The sequence below is a fragment of the Egretta garzetta genome, unplaced genomic scaffold, assembly GCF_000687185.1.
Source record: "Egretta garzetta isolate BGI_Z169 unplaced genomic scaffold, ASM68718v1 scaffold424, whole genome shotgun sequence".
NCBI classification, from domain to species: domain Eukaryota; kingdom Metazoa; phylum Chordata; class Aves; order Pelecaniformes; family Ardeidae; genus Egretta; species Egretta garzetta.
Genome location: NW_009259489.1, coordinates 1,250,586 through 1,266,171, shown reverse-complemented (window position 1 = coordinate 1,266,171; position 15,586 = coordinate 1,250,586). Strand labels below are relative to the sequence as shown.

Below are 15,586 nucleotides of genomic sequence, written 5' to 3'. Positions count from 1 at the left end.
TGCTACAGGAAGATAGGGAAGGGATGCATGGGCACAAGTGCAATTTATCAGAGAAACAAAAGGAGAGCGGAACTGAGGGATCCCTCAAGTATTTAAATGGTACAGTATGTTCAGCTTCCTCACTCACCTGGCCTCACCAGTCTGCATTTCTAGCTGGTTTACCCATGACTTGTACACATCCACAGGACTAGTGTTGATTATGAGGGACTTGTCCTCCATGATCTCCTTCACCACCGGGGCCAGGAGCTGGCGCAGAGTGTTCTGCCCACGAGCACCTCGGTTGAAGCTGACGACCATCTTAATGACAGTGGGGTTTCCAGTAACAATATCCTGTATCTGGTCTACCTTAGAGCTGTATCAAGAGAAGAGTTCTCAGATCTGACTTATGTATGCAGTTACCCATGTTTTCAAAACTCACCCTTTTAAAATTATCCTATTTCTGTGTTGAAACATGTCTATACAGTCAATTTATTAGGCTTTCATATAAAAAAAGATTATAGAAACTACTACCTGAATTCTATATGTGTTATAATAACGACTCTGGAACATAGCATAGTTAGTGGTAGCTAATATATACCTGATTTAGGCCCAAATACCTGTTCAGCAAATACCTGTTAAGGGCATAAAATAAGATTTTATTGTTTCAGGGTAAGCCATCACTCTCCACTCACAGAACATACGCTTACATGGAGAAAGAAAATACTTTCTCCACCCTTAAATACTCGAGCACAAAAGAAATTCTAGTGTCTATTTTTTTTTCAAGTGTTTCTTTCATACAAATATGTTGTCCACCATAGAAAGATTTTTTTCCTGAATTGGAAATAGCTTGAGTTAACGAGTAAGTTACCGTGAAAACAAATTTCTCTAGTAGCAAAAATATGCATACAATTTTATAGCAGTTTAAAGATTAATCATCTAATTCATTTAGGTATGAAGTATTCATTGAACTGTCTGCAACACAAATTAACTTAAGTCTTCTTGTGAGTGCACATACTTTATTTCCTCTTCTAGAGCAGTTTTGAAGAGTTTGAGAAGCAGGTATTCTTCTCGTTGATTGGAGGCATAGTTGTATAGGGTGAAGATGACTGTATCCATAAACTTGGTTGATTTGTTTTGTGGCATCTGGAAAATGAGCTTCGCCAGATATGTGGGATTAGTCTACAAAACAAACAAATGACTTAGATCCTATTGTCCAGGACAAACTACCCCCACCTAGGGGGCAGGTCTCTACATTTCTGTTATCACCAAAAGCATTTATATTGATTCCCATATATGTCGCTTTTTCACACTGTTTTTGCTTTTTTCCAAATCCTAATGCATAAGAAACACTGAATACTGCACAATTAGCTATCTGTGAGTAGCACCAGTAAGGATTTTATTTGTAGTCTCCCAACAGTGTATCTGTCTTAAGTCTTAGAGAGCATCTGCCCTGGGAAGATCTAAAATTCTTTTAGAAAAACTTCAGTGATATGACACAGAAAGAGCACAAAACCAGATGCATTATATGCTGTCAGCTGCATAGCAGACAACTTCCATTCCGCCACATATAATGCACAGTCATAGTGATAGTAATTTACATGGGCTCAAAGATAGATGGAAGAAAACATTTCTCTCTGGCTTCAGTAAGGACTGAAGTTATTCTCAAGAAAAAAAACAGCTGTTTCTTGCACAGTTTAAAGACAGCAAGGATTTTTGCAGTTACAGGAAATACTAGAAGTTGATCATAGTACTCGCTGTAGTCTGCATATTACTTTGGAAATCTTTTCATAATCACTGCTACAATCACTAAAACAAAGGAAGCAATATATTTCTAGTTTTCCCTTAGCAATTTGCTGCCATGTTAATTTTTACATTAAGATTTACCTGTAAAAGGTAGAACAAATGTTGATAAGCCTCCAGTTTTTTTCTTCTCTCTTTACTCAAACCTTTGATACCCTGTTTGTCAACCATAACCATCTCTTCCAGCTGACTTTTGCTCTTTTTGTTAAGTTTCTTACTGTGCAGTACCACATCCTGCAGACAGATGATCAAAAGTCTAGATTATATATTCACAAAAAAAGCAATCTGGAAAAGTTAACATTTTCCCAACCACATTAAATGCAATAATTCCTTCAAGGTCCTTTATTAAGAGCTTTGTATACTTTGCTGCTCTGTTCACTAACCAGTCTTTTGAACATCTTTTATCTTGTCACCAGTATGGCTTGCTAATGATGTCTGTCTGGGAAAGCTGATCTCATGTACAGACTCATTCGTCATTTAGTTAACAATGAACAAGCTCTCAGACGTGATCAGTAGTCTACTCCATTTTACCACAGAAAAGATGCTTAAAGTCTGCCAAGCATTATTATTGTCCACAAGCAGCAAAACAAAGAGTGACATTCAGTAGCAGACTGACATACCAGTCAGGATACCAGTCAGGACAACAGAGTAACCTCTGCCACAAGGTATTTTGACATAAAGAAAGTGCTTAATTTATCAGGAGTATTTTAACTAAGTGAGGGTGACCAAGCACTGGCACAGGTTGCTCAGAGAGGTTGTGGAGCCCCCACCCTTGGAGATATTCAAAAGGTGTCTGGACATGGTCCCGGGCAACCTGCTCTGGGTGGCCCTGCTTGAGAAGGAGGGTTGGACCAGATGACCTCCAGAAGGTCCCTTCCAGCCTCAACTGTGCTGTGTGTGTAATCTTGAGCTCCTTCAACACATGGGAGTGCTCAGTGCATGCTACCAAGGGAGCCTGAACAGAACCTGCTGACCTGAAGAGTGATTCTGTTTTTCACCAGCAGTCCAATCTTTATATCCATTAAGTTCAAGTCCTTCTCCAGCTGTTGATTGGATCGGATTTTTGTAACCACTTCTTCCCTTAACCTTGTTACTTCTAGTTCTTCTTGAAAGTCCAAGTCACTTTGTTCCAAGAGGTAGGCAAATTTGCGCAGGACAGTCAGGGGTGGATTTTCAGCACCGACTATAGTTGAAGTAAATATGCTTGTTAGTTGACATAATACTGAACACCCCTTAAAACCTCAGCAAACTGATCACTGCAGAAAATTTTGGAACTGCAGAGAGAATTTTATGGCAGTTAGAGCAGTATTTTTGTCATACTGGGTAAGTACAGCTACCCAAAATAGTTTCAGCTGTAAAACAATTGGTTTACAAACACTTGCACCTGCTTTTGAAGGGGAATAGGAGACTGAGAAATCCTGGGTGAAAGTTTAGTAACACACTTCTCCCAAAATATATAACATTCAACAGTTACCACTTACTTAGTGTTCGGTAGTCCTCCCTGGCTTTGTTTGCTCTGAGAAATGCTTGAATCTTCACAATTTCATCATTCTGGAAGGGACCGAGATTAGGCAGAAGAATCCAATTATGACACATTTCTGCTCAGAAACACACTGCAGAAACTGCACCCTCTTTCCCAAGATTCCCAAAACTGCCCGTGCAGTCATATTGCCCTATTTTAATGCTTCATGTTCAAAATGAAAAGGACTTACGTGATCCTTGAAGTATTGCAGCCGTTTCCTGTAAGCTCTCTTTGCTAGCCACATTTTGACCCATGACTGAATCTGAAAATTAAATAAAATCAAGTAAAATCTTAACAGACACTGCACAAACTGTTTTGTGTGTGTGTTTTGAACTTGCTTCTAACAGTCCCCTTCTGCAGGCATGCTGTTCTCACATGCTCAGGGACATAGATGACAGTACCACTGGGCTCCTACAGTCCAGGGACCAGATTAACAGGCTTCGACTGAAATAGCAAGTTGGGTTCAAGGCTCTACCACCCATGTGTAGCATTGTCTTTGGAAGCCATTTCTACTTTCAAGTCTCAGCTCTCAGTTGTAAACCAGTCTCCTTCAGAGACAGGAGATCAATATCCCGTCTGCAATCTATGATCTGCTCATGACATAGTATCCCATTAACATCTCAGAAAGCGAAAACTTTCCAGACAGATTTGACAGCTTTTAATGAAACGATAACACACCATCAGATCAAATATTTTCTAATTCAGTATTATGGAAAGAGAAGCTTAAGGAAATCTCTATTATAAGCCACCCAAGTTGAGCAAAGCCGGACAGAAGTCAAACACAGAGCTTTTAAGAAGCAATTTACTTAAGCTGTCAATTAAACAACTTTCAACAGCATGCAAATTTCTGGAGCACAGGTCCCTCCAGTTTGTTTCTAGTCTCTGATTCCCAGGTGATGGAGGACCAAGCCAAGGGATAAAGCATTTTCAGGCCCCAAAACACAGTGGGATCTTACCTTAACAATAGCAGCAACGTTGCCTTGAAGCATCTTTAATCTGTCAATATAGCTTTTCCTTTGTTTGAATCCTTTCCAGAAAGCCTGTTTTATAAAAGGCAGCAGACCATTATTACTAATAAGAAACTAAGATTTATTAAAGTCTACATATATACACTAAAATCATTAACAGTGTTTATCTTGTAGATAAAAACTGCCATTGTGATAAAAAGATAACTAAGTTGTAGGTCTGCCTCTCTATTTTTAAGGTGTCCTGATACTTTTCGTGTTAATTTTGGCCAATCTCAGCACGTACTTTATTGTCCAATGCCATTTCCTTCCCTCCCCTGAAGCCATCCTTACTCTTATCATCAACAGACCTACATCCTTTAGCATCCCAGTCGCTGGCTTCATCCTACACAGGGAAGACTCTGCCAGCTCTTGCCCATTACATCCAAAAGCTGTCCCCTACCTAGCTGGACCCCCACTGTTCTTGGCCTGGCCTCATTCCTAAGTCTCTGGTCTTCCAGAGTCACTCAGGATCATTTTGTACCACAGATAAGAACCTCCCAATTCCCTCACCTGGCTCTCCCTTTGCTAGCTCAGAAGCAAACTCTTGGCAAAGAACCCAATGACAGGGATAACACAGATACCCTCACCACCTTTACCACATTTTGCCTTTCATCTCTATCCAGCCACTGACACCAGCATTGTCCTCTACTTGTTGTCTTTTCACAAGTAATTTCTATTTTAATGCCCATAGAAAGCAATCAGAGAACAGCTTTATTTACCTACATTTCTCCATATTTTTGAACCGGTTCACAGACCCTGAATTCCTCAAAGAACAGTACAGTCCTTTGCTGGGCTCAGACACCATGCCAGAAAATGAAAAGCCAATCCCAATGACAACTGCTAGTGGTATTTATAATCACGAATTGTTAAATTAAGTTACTATAGATTAAAAAAATAATTCAGTTATAATTTTTAAAAATCAGTTAATTAGTTATAATTGGGGGGGGGGGGGGGAAGGGGGGTTGGTGGTTTGTTTTCTAACACCGGAAGAAATTGAACTGCTAGTGGTATTTATAATCACGAATTGTTAAATTAAGTTACTATAGATTAAAAAAATAATTCAGTTATAATTTTTAAAAATCAGTTAATTAGTTATAAGTGGGGGGGGGGGGGGTAAGGGGGGTTGATCGATTGTTTTTCAAGACCGGAATAAATTGTTTCTAACACGAGGTGGCTATTTCACCATTTAAAGCCAGTGTGCCTGCATTTGTCAGCGTTCACGCCCTCAGCAGAAAGTTCCCTTGATACTCCTTTCGGAGTTCAGTAAATAGAAGACGTCCAAGAAATACTGCCAGAGCCCAAGAACACCAGGGTGGCTGCCACTCCCTGCCCAGCTATGACTTCATGTAACAAAGGCAAACCACTTCCAAGTGGGGATAGTCTAGCAAGGAATGTATTTCCTAAGTTATGCTTTGCCAAGGAATTTTTGCTTCAATACTCAACAAATATCTCCTGATCTTGTACGGTGCATAGTTAGGTGCACCATGCAAAACCTGTGCACCTCAGAAAAAAGCCAGGGCTATGTATTTCTGAGCTTCTTCTGAACTAACTTAGACTTCAGGTGGATACGATCCATTCTTTTGAAACTGGATATTTGCTATTTGAAAGCACAATTGCTCCAATGAGGACAAGAACATATCTGCAGGTATAGAATTTTCAACTGCTGCTAAGAAAAACAGGTAGACAGACCTATTTGAGAATTTAATCAGTGGTAGTAATCAGCCACATCACCTGTCACATGGAGAAAGTTGCCCAAGCCATGTTACCTTCTTGTTCTAGAACAATACCTGTATTCTGATGGCAGACGGTTCCTGGTTTTGAAGGTATGCTTTTCTCTCCTGATAATTTTTTCTGACTAAGAATCCCCTTGCTCGGGCTTGCAGCTGAACAATCAGATTTTCATTAGCAAGCCACAGCTGCTCTCGATTGTAATCTGCTGTAACTTGCCCAACAATGCTCTGTTAAGAGATCATGAAAAAAGGTCATTTAAAAGCAAAAAACCTCAAGCGAAAACCATCCTGGAATTTGATCTGTATTCTCTGCATCTTCTGTATAGCTTATGTTCATCCTAACCCAAACCCTCTGTTTTAGCCCCAGATTTTAATCAGTATGAAGGAAGAGCTACTTTGCTGCCACTGAATTTTATATGAAGGGTAACTGCACTCCCTTTCAAGCCTCAGTTATTCAGCTGGATATGCTATTTGGAGAGAGGTTTTTTTATCCTTTGAGAGACTTCTGCTTTTCTGATACTTACAAGCTTTTTGTAGAAGTCAGATGTCTAGAAATACTAACTGAATCAGGGAGCTCTCTGCAGAGAAGCACACTCAAGTGTTGCTGCATTCAGAATTTCACAAGGACCTACACTGGGACTCAAGCTGTTTGTGCAGCAGAGCAAAACCCTAATCTAGATGGGTTGCATCAGAGTAATAAAAAAAGAATTGTGCAGAAGCTTGTGTGATCTACTTCGTTCTAAGTTGTATTTCATGCTAATGCAAAACCTCTACAGTGAGGGAGTTTAAGTATCACACTCATCCTATTGAACCTGGAGATACAAGAATGCTGTCAGATGATTAGATTTAAACACAAAATGGTGCTTCCACCTGCCCCAAACACATAATGAAATTCCTTGTCATAGGCCAATGCGAAGTCCAAAAAAAAATAAAAGGATATGAAAGCAATCAGACTTTCTTCCATTGGTGTCTGCCGGTGGCCATTAAAAGGAATGCTGTAACTTCCAGTTAGGAAGTCCTTGAACCATTATCAGACATCAGACAGGAGGCTGTGCTATCACCTGTCTGCTTAGATTTAAGTTGCTGCTGTTGTCAGAAGCAGATGCTGAACTAAAGTGATTTTCAGTCTCACCCAGCACAGCCTCTTCCCTTGATACTGCCATGTCTTGCTATCTTTCTCTCTCAAATGTTTATGCTGCATTTGCCATAAAAGCAAACATTTCAGCCACCTACCTGGATTTCTTCACCAGTTAACCATGAGGTTTTTGGTGCAACTCCTTCAGGGGCAACACAGGTACCTTCCTCTGTTTCCACATTGTAATAGTAGTCATACATATTTTTCATTACAAGTTTAATCCATGGACTTTCATTAGTATCTAAAAGCAATACATACCATTAGTACCCATTTGTGCCCTGTTACACTGATAAATTACATCTCCCTACCCATTTCTCACCTCTACATTTGCTACAAAGCCATTTTACATGCAAAGCCACTATATATCTTGGGCCAGTTTGTAGTAAGGATGTTTTCAAAATACCCTGTTGCGTGGATCAGGATCATTCTTTTAGAGCAAAACAGCTATGAGGTTAGTACAGATCTGCTGCCAGCTTCTCCAAACCCCAACGTGCCAAGTCAGTACTTGCTCCTGAAACAACATGTGCTATATCTTCCATCATCATTCACTTAAGTGGAACTGAGACTGCGTTTATGAAAAAATGTTGTTCTTATCTTCTGGCCTTATTGACACTTAGCTCATAGGGGACATTTCCTATACACACATCATTGTCTTATTTAGCGCTTTGGTAAACAAGGCTGTATCCTGACAGGCAGGAAAAGCCTCATTTCCTCATGGACAAAAGGCCCCAAGGTAAAGCTGATAAGCTCAGTTGTGCAAAATGCCCTCTCAAAACTCATGTAGCAGGATGAGACATGCTCATCTACTGTAAGAAAGTGTACTACATTGACGGTAACTTTTTTTTTTTTCAACTGTTAGCTAATCTTAGCTGCATTGGCTATGACCTTCTTGCAGCTCTAACATGACAAAACATCCCATTGTCTTGCTATGGGCAGATTCTAATGCCAGCTTTTGCTGATACCTGCTGCTCTGGCAATGCACAGGGACCATAAATGCGCCATGGACACTGTGGCAGAGCCTGGTTTGATCTTTGACAGTAACCTGTAAGGCTGAAGTGTGCAGCCTAACCCCTCTCTGCGTCTGCTAACAGAAGAAAAAAAGGTCAGAGAGTAATACGGTTTTCTGAGAGGATGGACTAGTCTATTGACAGTCACAGAGAAGCTGCCCTAAATTCACTCAGAGGCTAGTTTGAGACTCTAGGAAGTCTTAGCGAGACTCTGGAAATGGGTAGACTCATTTCTCAGCATGTACTGTGGTCTGTATGATGTGCGCAATAGTTCGGAATCATGTAAAAAGCACTTGGGCAAGTATAACATTTCTCTAAAGATTTATAACCAGCAACTGTCTTCCTCAGTTTACAGTGATTTTAGGTAAGCCTTCTGTGCTAGTTTTCCAGCTGCCTCAGTGATACAGGCACATGGAACTGTCCTGTTCAGGAAGGTTTTTACCTTCTCTGTTTTTCAGGTTCTTGGCTTCAGAGAGGATCCTGAAGTAGGTTTCAGCACACTCGGGAATGACTCGTAATCCAAACTTGGACTGCAGTATCATCAGGATTGGCTGTGAATCACCCTTCTCCAAGCTCTTGTTAATCATTGATGTTCCAACAGCCACTAGGGTAAAATAATGACGTAGAAAATTAAGTGGCTTATACTCTATGTACCCACAACTCTAGCCTCCAGCAACTTCGATAATGGACTTCTAAGGCTGGCACACAGACAGCATGACATACACAGCAATTCAGTGCTTCACCCATTTGCAGCCTTCTTCATGCTTGTAAGGACAAGTATTTCAGAGAACAGCAAGCTTGTTTGATAGAAAACGCACACTCCGCCCAGGCTGGGATGCAGCCACAGCACATCTGAGAGTGATCTGGGGGCGTAGCTGCTCCCCCATCGAGTGACACACCAGAGGACACCAGGGCAGGGATTGAGGATGACAGGTATCCCCTCCGCCCCCCAACTCAGCCTGCCCTAACAGACAGGCCACCATCTGCTGATCACTTGGGAGCTTTCTAGAGATGCATGAAGTCATTAGGTTACAAGCTGTAAATCTTAACATTCACTTTTACTGTAAAAAATGGGAATAAAAACTGATTGCCTTGAGCAAAGTCCTGCAACACTAGCAGTATCCTAGTCGGGATCTTGAAGTGACCCTTTCTTGTCCTAACCCCCTGGAAACTTGTTTAAAGCTGATGAGGCAAATTCATGCCCTTGAGTTTGCCAGCGACACAGCTTTTACTTCCAGGGCACATAAAAGTGCCCTGAGAGGTGATGCTGTGAAGCATGTTCAAACTTGGAGGTTATATGATGTCACCCACACTCCGATTCAAGACTTACTAAGCATCCTTTCCTTTGTGCAGATCCCACTATCACTGAAGGAGCCGATGTCACCACATCTGACAGCACGTAGCAACACACGCCACTTTGAAGTGCCTTATACACTAACATCTAAATTCAAGGTCCACACACAGAGGAACAGGTGAATAGATACATGGCTAGAACATATGCATTATACACTGGCTTAAGTGAACCTGGCTCCCTTTGCATCCCATACTGCAACACCAAGCACTTTTCCTTACCTTGTGTATATCCAGATCAATACAAAAAAGGCCCGTCCCCATACTCAGTGCTCTGCCTACACAGAACTGACCCAAAAGGTGCTCAGTATCGGGAGCCTACATGCAGGAGGCGCTGCGTGAGATGGAGCTAGCCGGAGAGCATTTCAGCAAGAGGTATAGTTTTTCTTTGTGGTTAGTTTGAGTAAGGTGGAATGGGTTAGCTTTGGCTAGACAGCAACAGATCAATCTCCAAATACACCGGCAGCTGGCTGAGAAACAAAGTCAAGGCACAACACCACACCACCACTATCTGGATTCCTACCAGACAGCATAGTTTTTTCTGTGCTTTGAAACAGAACCCTGCCGAGCACGCGTGTGCTCCCCACAAGACTGGAATTGACTTTGTACCACAGCTGTGGTATTGTGATGCCCAGGCATCCGCCCTCAGCAGCGAAGAAGCAGGAAAAGCTGTGAAGCCACACATTACCAGCTTGCTGCTGCTGGTCCAGGTGGATCTGAGGGCTCAGCCCTACGCATACACAGTCCAACATGCGTGGTCACCCGTATTTGAATGTTTTTCTTCCTCCTTTTCATCCTATAGCTACTGGTGCTGGAAGCTATTGTTATAAAGACAAAAGAATGCACAGCCTAGCTAAGAGTTGTTTCTGTAGGTCCCCTGATGCCTGCCTTTTTCACATCTTTTAATAAAATATGCCTTTATTTTTTTGAAGGAAAATGTAAGAAAACTATTTAGTAGGGAAAAAAAATGCAACTCAAGAGAAATTATTCCTTTCCATTGAAGTGCTAACAATTAATACTGTGGCTATTGCTCTACAGAAGGGCCGTGTGAACGCTGTAAAATTACAATCTAAACAGAGCTTAGCCATCCCCAGCTGCAGGAGAGCTGTGGGCTCCAGTCTGCTCCTGCAGCACCAGACCAATGCTGTGATGGGCTCTTTTCTGCACCCCATCGTCCCTTCAAACAGCCACGATACACAAAGGCACAGCTGCCTGGTGTGATAAGCCTGAACTCTATACAGCACCAAAGATCAGCTTTTTCCTAAAACACGGACTCTGTCATGACAGATCCTGCTTTGACAGACAGGCTCTTCCTGCGCAAGGCTGAAGTTGGTATTGCTGTCTCTTCCTGAAGGTCTACACAGCAGATACTTGGCCAAATGCATTTTGCCTTCCACTTAGATAAGGAGTGCAATGGTTGAACTGATTCAAGATGTGAAGCAAGATGTTGCAAACTGCACAGCAAACACCACAAAGAATTAGGAAGCGCACTGGCATTTACTGAACATGTCTTCCTAAATGAAGACACGAGACACAGAGTCTTTTACTGACAGGAAAGACAATTTGCAAAAGCCTTTTAAAATTTTAATACTGCAATATTTAATATTTATATAAGGCATAAAAATTAGTTTGGAAGGGATCAAGACTGTTTCAGTACAGCTCTCAGTACCTTCTCTTATTTTACTGCTTATTTTATTGCTGTTACTGCAGCATTCTCAAAAATACACTATGTTCTGACTGAAAAATAAATCTCTGACTGCCTTGAAAAAGTTTTGGAGTGGGATGTGGGGAATTGTTTGCCTTTCAAAAATAGCAACTCTGAGATAGATCAAAATAAAAGTTCATTTCCAAGTTGTGATCAAGCTGAACATTAAATTTAGATTACGTGAACACAACATGCTAACTTCCTGAGGCAGGATGTGTTTGTTATAGGAAGTATCAGGTTCTGTGGCGTGGGGAAATTTTACATCTCAGTTTTTAGCTGCAGAACCTTAGAGCTCTTCTGAAAAATGTGCTGTGCTGACACTGCTTCCTTTCAACCCAGAGGGCAGAGTACGGGAGATTAGTAGTTATTTCCACAAGTGACTCGTTAAAACAGTTCTACTGATCATACTTGATTGCTAAAAGCTGTGCATTTACTACAAACACAGAGCATATGAAAAGATTTTACTACAGCAGTTAGCTAGTGCACAGAGCAGTGTCCTATCATTAGCAATGTTGTATGGTCTTGATCTATGGATAATGCTGTGCTAATTTCTGCAGGCCATTTATGAGCCATATTCTTAATGTTTTTACACCAGCGGATACAAATGAGGATGTTTTCAAGTCACTCTTTAGCTTTGACTTACATCTGTTCATAAGCTATGCCTTTCCTTCCCTCCTCTGTGCTCAGATGTTTCCTCATGCCTCTGGGCAGCATTGATGGGAAGCCATTTTTGTCCTCAAAAGAAGGTAACGGCACAAGAGCTTGGTTGGGACAATGTGTGTGTGTCTGACCTCATCTCAGGAAACACAAGCCCCATTAAAAATACTTCAAGTGTCTTCAGTGTACCTGGCTGGTTACATTAAGACTATATTAATTGATTAAACCTGTTTGAAAGTAACAGCGACACTAAATGCGATGTTTCTGCAGCAGGGATAGAAGATTTTCTAACAGCTAGCTATGTTTGTTTTCTTCCACCCACAACTTCCCAAGCTCTAGCTACTGACATAGTCTGCCTATAAGTGAACAGGCTGCCCTGCGCTGACAAAGGCTGAATGCAGCACTACAGGAATGCACTGGCTTCAGCAGTTGTATTCACAAGCTCCTAGAGTGCAAAAGAAGGCAACACTGACTCACCCAAAGCCAAGTCAAGCAGAAGGTGAACCAACATCCAATGCCAAGCTAACAGCCTCGGCAGGTCTGTGCTGGCCCCAGGCAGGCACAGGTAGGGATGCCACCCTGCTCTCCAGTGCGCCCCACGCACCCAGCCACGCTTCTACATTACTTGACAAAGTTTATTACGTATTACGAATATTTTTCTACAATTATTATATTCGATGCAGACTTCCACAGAAGGTGTTGAGTGCATCCAGTACACAACGCTCTGACAGGATAAGCCTCAGCATTTTTCCTACAGATTTCCTCCTCTTTACAGATTGAAAGGGCATGCACTTGTCCAAAAAGGCCGAGTGCTCTTTTTACACTACTTTTAAAGTTAATACGGTCCTAATTTTTGTTGATTAGCACTTAATAAAAGACATTATAATAAAATAGGAGTAAGAAAAGTTGTAAACATGTAAGAATGCTCTTACAACACGCATCAAGATTTTAGACTTAGATAGGCAAAATAAGCTCCTGAACAATATATCCCTTCTCATTCACATATCTTCCTGTTTCACCAGCTACATGAAGATACACTGACATTAGAAATCTTGGTCATGATGTTAAACTGTATAAGCAAATCCACTAAATTATTAGTCAAGCCTTAAGGATAAAACCAATACCACCCCTGGAGATCTAAGCCACCCTAATTTCAGTACGACAAAGAACACTGATTCATTTCTTTTGATGTATTTAAAGGGCTGCCACACTTCCCTGAAGTCGAAAAAATAAATTACCAGTTTTGGTTTTTCAAGACTAAGAAAAACAAGAGCAATGCAGATACAGGTTAATGCTTACAGATTGCTGCTTCTTTTATATTGTTATTGGCATCACTGATTCCTTTTTGTATTTCATCCAGCCACAGAAGTGCTGATTCATCTTGGGATTCCTGGAAAAAGGATAGAGAAAAGCCTTGAAAAAAATGAATTATAACAAAAGTTGTCTGAACACACTGATAGAGCTCCAATATACAATCTCCTCTTGCAAAGCCCTTGGACACTAAAAAAGAATTTGACTGCTTAAAGTCAGCAATAAGACACATTCATGTTCTATTTACTGACTTGAATAAACTCCCGTTCAAATACAAAGTTCTGAACATTTTCAGGTAATGAACACACCATCCTGCTAAAGATCAATAAAAATTTTGAGGGCACCTAGAAACATTTTAATTTCCATGATACGTAGGCAAAGTAATCAGAGTATCAAGTAAAACCACATGCTACCAGGCAGCACTGTGATAGTACCACGAATAGCACAAAGCAGAAGACTGCAGGAAGTTGGCTTTCTTTCAGAATCCCTTATTTGGAAAGGATCCTCATGTACACCTGAGTACATACTGTGTTAGAAAACAACAAACTGGCATAGAAAAACAGCTCAGGTTTAGTAATGATGACTTAGCTCAGGTGGCGAACATTTCGGGAATTACGCAGCAGAGCAGGACTCACTCTTCCTACAGGCTAACAGTGGATGGCATTAAACCCAAGTTAAAATAGAAAGTGCAGAAAAGCAGGCTCAGCATCCCCACTAACCAGCCATGCTCTGGCAGCCCAGGTTCACAGGTGAACCAACACTTCAGCCGAGAAAATACTTTTTTGGAGGTGGAGTGATGTTTAAAACCTGAACTAGTAGGTGGGGGAATAAAATTCATCCTAAAGAGGAAACAGGTTTTAACTGGAATGTACTGATTCGATAAAGATCTAGAACTATATAAACACAAATATTTCAGAAAAAAAAAAAAAAATGCCAGAAACTCTTTCAAGCTAAAACAGTGTGGGCAAAGAAATATCTTCACAGTGAACATCCCTGGTTTTGTGCCCAACTCCAGGCCAAAAATCCAATAAATCTGTTATATGCAGAAATTACAAAGAGAAAACAGGGTAAAACCCCCTAAAGAGAGACTCTTCAGTTTGCATCATATATGTAAACAAAGTAGCAGAATATCTAAATAAAATTGAGTAACGTCAGGCAAATGCATGACAGTGAGCACGCAACGCAAGTTTTTCTAACAAGAAACTTAAGTTTACACTTGAGTTAACACTTGAGAGAGTGTATACTAAATTCCCAAACTGCAGCTGACAATTTTGAGAGAAGGGTTGAGAAACTGGAAAGAATTCCTTATCTGGTGTCCAGCTTTTACCACTAAACACAAGAACAAACACAAATACTGCTGTGGAGCCAGGTACAGCTTATGCCATGCCTCACTGCTTGCTTGGAAGCCAGACCAAGACTTCGGCTAATTTTGTCTGCCAAAAAAAAAAAAAAAGAAACCCAAAACCCAAACCTGCCACGCAGAGGAAGAAGGAAGGGATCAAAACAGCAGATGAAAATAGGGGAAAGGTTCTAGAGACTGCAGGCTGTGGAGGGGTGGGAACTGTCTGAACAGAGCTGGCAGCCAGATCGAAGGAGCACAGACTGCTAACACTGGGTAGGGAGGTAGGAGGCAAAGAAAAGCACAGCTTTCTTAAGGCATGTTTGTATGTGTGGCTTGCTTCCACCTTTGCATTTGCTAAACCAAGAACACAACGCCCTTCCCCAAGCCTAGCTTCTTCCTCGAGAAGAATACAGGGGTCAGCAACACGACGTTTCTGTCTGTGGATGAGACCACTGGGGATTTACTAAGCACACCCTTTGATTTTTCCAGAAAACACCTTTTTACCCCAAATATCTGTATGTACAAATTCCAGTATAAACCCCACATCAGCCTCAGGCTTGTGGTAAATTAAGAGTTAAATTGCTGCTGTAAAGCAATTTTATCTCTGTGTTGGGCAGAGGCTGAAACTGAGTCATGTGTGCATATTTGGATACGTCACACCCTCTTGCTGTAGTAGACAAAGAACAAACTACCTCCTTACCATAAACCTCATGCCTACAGGATGCTTCTGGAGGACAGATCAATCACTCTGTAGTCCCTTACAGAGGGGAAAAAAATCCCCCACAAAACACCTCAAGATGAACTAGGACAGCACCGTTGTTTGGCCGGCTGGATTTCCACATACTACAATGAAGATACTGATTTTCACTGGACTGTTCTCTCTTACCCCCACTCTTTTCACAACAGGTGAGTCCTCCTTTCTGTATCTATTCTGTATTTTAGTCAATAACATAGACTTTTTGATAATGTTGGCACTTCACCAGCTTAAATGGGTTGTACATGCATCGTTATAGAAAACTACACTCTAGGAAGTCTCGCTTA

The 15,586-nt window shown here is 41.2% G+C and overlaps 2 protein-coding genes across 3 annotated transcripts in view; one reads left to right on the top strand and one right to left on the bottom strand.

Annotated features, from left to right (window-relative positions):
• The window catches only part of IQGAP2 (IQ motif containing GTPase activating protein 2), a 116,595-nt gene that overhangs the window by 19,178 nt on the left and 81,831 nt on the right, over positions 1-15,586 (bottom strand). For both annotated transcript variants that reach the window (XM_035892803.1, XM_035892804.1), the window contains 11 exons: positions 13,192-13,282; positions 8,623-8,784; positions 7,272-7,414; positions 6,096-6,266; positions 4,258-4,341; positions 3,492-3,563; positions 3,261-3,330; positions 2,754-2,962; positions 1,864-2,013; positions 995-1,158; positions 128-352 (listed from right to left, as the gene is read on the bottom strand). In XM_035892803.1, the coding sequence (XP_035748696.1) occupies positions 128-352; positions 995-1,158; positions 1,864-2,013; positions 2,754-2,962; positions 3,261-3,330; positions 3,492-3,563; positions 4,258-4,341; positions 6,096-6,266; positions 7,272-7,414; positions 8,623-8,784; positions 13,192-13,282 (1,541 nt within the window). The remainder of the gene's footprint in view (positions 1-127; positions 353-994; positions 1,159-1,863; positions 2,014-2,753; positions 2,963-3,260; positions 3,331-3,491; positions 3,564-4,257; positions 4,342-6,095; positions 6,267-7,271; positions 7,415-8,622; positions 8,785-13,191; positions 13,283-15,586) is intronic.
• F2RL2 (coagulation factor II thrombin receptor like 2) overlaps positions 15,240-15,586 on the top strand; it is a 3,930-nt gene continuing 3,583 nt past the window's right edge. Inside the window, exon 1 of the mRNA XM_009637261.2 lies at positions 15,240-15,451. Coding sequence (XP_009635556.1) covers positions 15,394-15,451 — 58 coding nt within the window. The 5' untranslated portion in view covers positions 15,240-15,393. The remainder of the gene's footprint in view (positions 15,452-15,586) is intronic.